Source organism: Prorops nasuta, unplaced genomic scaffold, assembly GCF_024137725.1.
Source record: "Prorops nasuta isolate Cenicafe-Biocafe unplaced genomic scaffold, Cenicafe_Pnas_1.2 PNAS00001, whole genome shotgun sequence".
NCBI lineage: Eukaryota > Metazoa > Arthropoda > Insecta > Hymenoptera > Bethylidae > Prorops > Prorops nasuta.
Window position 1 is genome coordinate 13,572,571 of NW_027116798.1, and position 7,081 is coordinate 13,579,651.

Consider the following 7,081-nt stretch of genomic DNA (forward strand, 5'->3'; position numbering starts at 1 on the left):
TATTTAATACGATTGCATACAACGGACCCGGCAAGTAATTTTTGTGTTACTATTTTCTTTTTTCCAAATTTCAATTTTCGCCATGGTAAAAATTTATACACTGCAAATCCTAAGTGTGTTGTGTAACGCACGAAGATGCATTTTTTTATACACATACATGTGTAATTGGCATTAACAGTGTTATTTTACACATTAAACTTGAAGTAGTCAACACGTTTATCGGTGTTGAAAACCATAAGTGTGTAAAAAATATCTCAGTTTTGTAGCCAAATGTGTTGAAATGACACATATAATAACATTTTACACCCTTTAGGGAAATACACACTTAAATATGTCAAAAATTTACACACATCCGAATACAGATAAGTGTGTAAACTTAATGTCACTTATTGGGTGACATTATAAATTGTGCAGCTTTTTTTATAAAATACTTTTCAAACAAATATTTTTTTACGAAAACTATTATTATAACAGACTGTATGTCTGTTATTTTAATTCAGAGTTTAAAACTGTTCGAATTAGTTAGAAATTAAATTTTACTTCTGCGCATTTCATTGATTAAAGATACATAAAGAGTAAAGAAAATAGCACTGGATTACGTGTCTTATAAGCTACACAATAACCAGTATAAACTTGATCAGCAAATATTTAATTGAATATATATCCAACCTTGTCATATACCCTATTTTATCCCATATTCCCCTACAAAATGCTAATTAAGATTTCATATGCATATTTGGAGTTACGTACATAGATATAGAAATATAAATATATTTAATAAAGATATATCAGCTTTATTGTGATTTTAACCGTAAAACTCGGTACGTTCATTATACAATAAAGGAACATACAGTTTATGCAAGACATTAAACGAGGATAAACAATAAAGAAAAATTAAATTCCTAAAGTCAATAACAGATTTCTTATTGTCTAAAAATTGTATAACTGCATAAGCATTCAATTTAGGTTCATGCCTAAGTGTCTCTAGAAGAGAAATAATAAATAGTTTTTGCTCATTGTAAATGATGATTTCATCAATTTACCCAAACACTGGCATATTATCGTCAGCACATTCTAATAATATAATGCTCTTTGAAATAAATGTAGTCCCATGAACTACAATTTTAGGAGTTTTTAAAAGTGTACATCTAGCTAGTTCGTTTTCCATAATAATATTATAAAAAAGATTCTTATACGGATGGTCTTCAAGTGATACTGTTTGTCCTGTCATTACAGTATCACCCTGATATAAGAATTTTTTATCTGACATGCCAGGGCATGAATTTAGGTTAAGACATAACCGAGCTTGATGCCTATAAGCCATTGTAAGTCCCACGTTTTTAAAATTACATACAACTGACATTAGTGATTTAAAGTAGGCATGGCTGCCTTCGAAACGGAAGCACCACTGTTGCCTTGCAGGTCCAAATAATGTCATATATCTTGGGATATGTATTAAATAATGAAATTTGGGTACTAAAGAATTAGGATACAAATCTCTAAAGTTTAAAATAATTAATTCGATCATTAGAGCTAGTAACGTAATTGAAATATCGTGAATTTCGAATGCTAGACTTAAATTTACGATTTGTAATATTTGAGTATAGCAGGAAGTATGTTTTTCAAGATCAGAATCCTCAGAAAGGATGGTCCATTCTCCAATTATAAATGGCAAAGTATGCGCTAATGTTAATAATTGTGCTGCACTTTGACGTAAAGAACCAGATTGTTCTAACTGATAAGATTCTATTAAACAAGGCCTATCCCTTTTAAAATGCTTAAAATCAAAAGAGGATACTTTTAAATTGAAATCTTGTAATGTAAACAGTTTTCTAGTCTTTATGCAATATGTTAAATAATTTCTAATTTCAATTTCGAGTGGGCCTTCAATTAATACATGCATGGCATCTTGAGGAAAACAAGTTGTAACGTCGAAGTGTGCAATATCCATTAACGGACTTCTGTTATTAATGCCATAATATTTTTTCCAGAAAGCTTTCGCTGCTGGTGTTATAGTATCGTTCTTAATCATATTTAAACTCCTTTCGTGATCTTCAATATTGCGTAGAACAAAATGATCATCGCGAAACTCTAATTTCCATGAATTTGTTGTTGCTGTGCATGATCGACGAAGCCGATATGCTGCAGTAGATTCTTTAAATCCACCCAGCATTGCCAACGCTGGAGTATCTCCACAACAAAACAGTAAAGAACCTTTATAAGTTTTCGTTCTTCCTCCGCCAATGTCAACAGTAAAACCGATTGTTTGTAGAGTATGTATATCATTTATAAAAGGCCTAAGCAGTTTTTCTAAAGCTCCTGATTCTTTTAAATACTCTGTTTTTACTGTGGCATAAAGCTGAATTACGTTTAGTGTTGAACGAAATTTTGGATCAATATTTGCTAATGTCCAATAAAACATTGACTGTTTATGGACTTTTGAATTAGCACCAACAATATTCGTCATGGACAAATCATCGTAATAAAGAATGATAGCTAAAGCATTTTCGTTTTTGGAAAAAAAACTATTTTCTCGATAATACGATCCGTCTAAGACAGTACGTATAATTTGCCTGTCATAGAATTGATTATGTATGCTATTTCGTACTTGCGTATTTTCCAAAAGGTTTCGCAAATTATCTAATACAGATACTACTTGAGCGTTTAAAGGAATTCAACATATTGTTGGAGCTAAATTTTTCTTCTTTCTCCATCGAAGGCTTCTACCAATTTCGACATTTTTTGAAGGAATCATCTTACATTTCTCAATGAGAAATTGACCCAACTTATTTTTTGTGTTGATTGATGAAAATATTACAGATGCAGGATATTCTTCTTTGAAAACTGAATTTATGTCATCAAATTTTATGCAGTAATTACTATTTACAGCTTTTTTGTCTTTAAGATGTTCCGAAAAAGACCAGTAAAAGTTTTGTAAATATTTTAATAACAAAATTTAATAAAATTTTATACACTTATTGAAAAATTAAATTTTTTTTAACTGAAAAATTACTACATTCCGGCGTGATCGAATGACTAATAACTAGTCTTAAGAACACATCTTATTTTGCATTAATGCTCTATTTATCATTTTTATCAAATTTATTCAGTAATTATTGAAAATTAAATCTAATTATAAATTAAAGAATTTTTTTTCAAAAACAAATATATTTACCAATAATATTGATATATACGCGTCTATTAAATTTGTAACGCCATTAATAATAACATAAATGGCTTTACTAGATACGTTACACCGTTCTCTGATCTGAACTATAAGATCTGCTGCATATTGCGTTAATCGTTCTTTTACGTCTAAATCAATAGTTTCATCTGCATCTGTTCCTGTATCATTTAATATTAAATTATGTACAATATCAATTATTTATAAATGGTTAACATTTTATTAATATGGACCTTAATCGAAGCAGGGCGGAACGAGTGTCATTCGTAATATTGTATGAATGCTGACTTCAGCTTTTCGTAGGACACATCAATTTTCCCTTTTTCGAATTGGGTCCCCTATGGACAAAAATGATTTTTTTACCATTGTCATTATTATAGTTGTAATTTTCACTTTCAGCATTAACAAATCCATTTAAAAATATGTTGTTAACATTAAGTTTATGATTTCTGTGTAAATGCTGACGAAATGATTTCCATTTGGTATACATTTTACCGCATCTATTTTCGGTACTTTTGACTTTAAATTTGGAATCGTGGGAATGATATCGAATAACATGTGTGATTAGCTGCTTGTTTGTAGTGCATAAATAATAACACATACTACAAGAAAAATTTATTGTGTTATTATCTCTATCCATTCTGGTTAAAATCAATGAACCTGTGAAGACAAAAATCTAAATAGAAAATTTGCTGTTTTATCGAATAACCGTACGAGTTATCAGACATACGATAAATCTTAGAATGAATAGCCGGCTCTGATTTTATATAACCTATATATACTTTTATAATCTCTAATACTTTTCTTTTCAGTGATCCTTTTTTGTATGCTCTGACACGTTCTGTCACATTCATCTAAAAAGAATAAATCCAATTGATACTTGAGGATGCTCACTGCATTTTAAATTTGAATTGCTTTGGAAAAGACGTTATATATAGATATAGCTTGAAGTTGTATGTGCGCTTTTGGCAATAATAATAATTAAATTGTAACATAAGGTAATAATCACAGTATTCCCAGTGAACATTTGCGGTAGCTGCGTTTTAAAGTTTGTTCAGTTGGCGGACAAAACAAAGATGCGTTAACTAATATACGCAAATATTATTGGTCGATTGCTTTGCACTTTAAGGAATAGACCAATCATATAGCGCTATGTAAAAGACGTCTCATGATTAGTCGAACTGATTTAATTGACCAATCATGATATAGTAGTATAACCTTAGTGGCAAGAATTCTGAACGCAAGCTTTGTTTTGAATCGATTCAAATAGTTTCAACCGTTTCAAGCTCCGAATTAAAAGAAAAGGTATATTATTGGAATATCATTTTTAAGAAGCAATTATTAGTGCTACAAGAAACGAGATGAGAAAAACAATTTATTGTATTATCGATAATTGCCAAAAAATTGAAAATGTCAGTTACGAGGTGAAAGGAAATAAATCGGATGCATACATGATACAACGTTGCTTAAAAAAAGCAAGTAAAACAAATATGCTACTAAATCAGACGATGAAAGATAAAATTATAACTTTAAAATTTGAAGGCAAACATAAAACATTACAAGATATTGATGACACTACACAAGTTGAAGACAAAAGTGAGGTTTACGTAGCTTTAGAATCTGTGGAACATTTATCCCAGGAATTGTCATCAATTTCTCTTCAGGATAATAGGTATGGCTCATTATAAATTACATTATTTTATTTTAAGAAAGAACTTAAAACTATTGGTTAGTATTTAATAAAAGTTAAAACAAAATATATAATAATTTAAGTATAAAAATATTAGCATTAATTTCATAAAAGCTGAAGCTATAAATACTCCAACTTTTACTTCACAAGAGTCATGCTTTAACATAATGTCTACTCTTATTTCTTTTAAAAGAGAAACAGAGCAACAGTAATGTTTAACTATGGCTTAGCTTAACTGCGAATGTAGTTGCTACCAGTACCTAATGGATAATTTAAGAGTTATATTTAGATGTTCGAAGAATAGTTTTCTTTAATTACTTTAAATAGTACACAAATAAATGCATGATTTGTGATCAGCTTAGATTATTGTATTCGTAGCTGTTGAATGTAGAGATATTTTTCAAATGGAATAACATTAGCGATTCATATAGACAATTCTTCAGCTCTTTCATTATTATATTATTCCATTAGTGGAATAAGTTACAATAAGAATAAATATGCTTCTCTTTATTTATGAAATTTCTCTACCTTAGTAGTGGTATGGAATAAAGCAGGTCAAATGTAATAAAGCAATATGCATGTATATGTGTAAAAAACTTCAACGGTGATGTTGATCTTAACTAATCCTAAGAAAGTAAATAAAATATTGGATATCTTCATCAAAAGTTTTCTTCGCACTGTTCATGAATAATATTGCTTTGCGTAAAAATATTCAATTGGTTTTAGCTACTAATAATTAAATAATCTAACTAGACTGATCACAATTTTTGTTGTATAGCTGTTTAATAATCATATTAACCATGGTTATACTAAATTAATGGTTTCATACAGATTGTCAAAGCAGTAACTGACCAATTAATAGCACCACAACATGGTTACACCAATCAAAGTGCAAGTACAAGTAGACATTGCAAAAACTCTGTAACCACAACGAAAAGATTGTCTTCGATTGAGCAAAAATACACAATACCATTAAATGGACCTCTACCACAACTTACATATGATCTACAAAAAAGATTGGAGGAAATTGGAATAATACCTACAAATAGAAGATATTTTATAGCCCACTGGGTATCGTATTTATGGAATAAGACTGAAGGGAATCATAGAAAAAGAGACTATTCCAACATGTCACAACTGATTGTTGCTGCATATCCAACCCTACAAGTAAGAAAAGACGGGTGTGTAAATATATCATTTATTTTTCTAATAATATATTTAATAGTTCCTATCAAATTAATTTTGAAACAAATAGAAGCTGGTGCAACTATTGTTGAGTATTTGGATTCGCAACCACAGAAGGAATATAAAAGTATCAAACCAACGTGGAACCAAACGAGACCATGAACGAAATGCAAAATTACCCTCACATAAGGCTACATTAGTTAATTCTGATTTGTAAGTATTTATCATTTAACTTAACCCATTTTTATTGCAAGTTGCTTTTATCAATTAATTATTAAGATGATTAATACAAAGTTATTTTGTACTTTAATGTAGGATTGACGAAGTTGAAACAGACACTCAGTTCATGTTAAATCAACTCGAAAATAATATATTAAAGGTGTTAATGAAGCTCATATTAAAAAATTATTAACAATGACGTTAAATGCTCGTAGACCGTGGATCGAGAACGAAGCTGAACGAATAACAGACATTATTAAAAAATATCCACCACTCGAAGATTCTAAAATGGTAATTCATAATATTGTTATTTCTTCCCCTATAGACTATTTTCACTTATTTATTATATTTCTACAGATATTATGCGAGTTTTTAAACATTAAAAATTTAAAGAAAACAGTATTTTTTAGTATAATAAATGAAATTATACAAACATTAATGAAAGCATTTTCAATACTAGATACAAATTGTGAGGTATCAAAATTGGAAGCATTTGTGATCTTGTATAAACAATTAATAGGAAAAAAATTTTCGTCTAAAAAAATTAAACCATTATTTATAGTAAAAGAGGTACACTTCGGCCCAATAATCCTGTCCCTGGCAAGGGGAAGCGGAAATCAGAGGGGCGAGGGGATGTCTAGGGAGTTTCTCCGTAGCTGTCAAATGGCGCGGATAACCTTCGTTTATGTAAGGTAACCGGCTGTATTATGAGACTATGTCCGTTTTTATGAGACACCATGATAAAATGTAGTTTATAAAAATAAATAACACACCTGATGCAAAAAAAAAATAATAATAATGAA

The 7,081-nt window shown here is 29.7% G+C and overlaps 1 protein-coding gene across 1 annotated transcript; it reads right to left on the bottom strand.

Moving 5' to 3' along the window:
• Positions 1-1,039: 1,039 nt before the first annotated feature.
• On the bottom strand, positions 1,040-3,674 carry LOC136772633 (uncharacterized). The gene is made up of 3 exons (XM_066725740.1): positions 3,548-3,674; positions 3,195-3,345; positions 1,040-2,573 (listed from the first exon to the last, which is right to left on the bottom strand). Exons 1-3 carry the CDS (start codon positions 3,672-3,674, stop codon positions 1,040-1,042), a joined length of 1,812 nt encoding a protein of 603 aa, XP_066581837.1.
• Between the last annotated feature and the right edge of the window lie 3,407 nt (positions 3,675-7,081).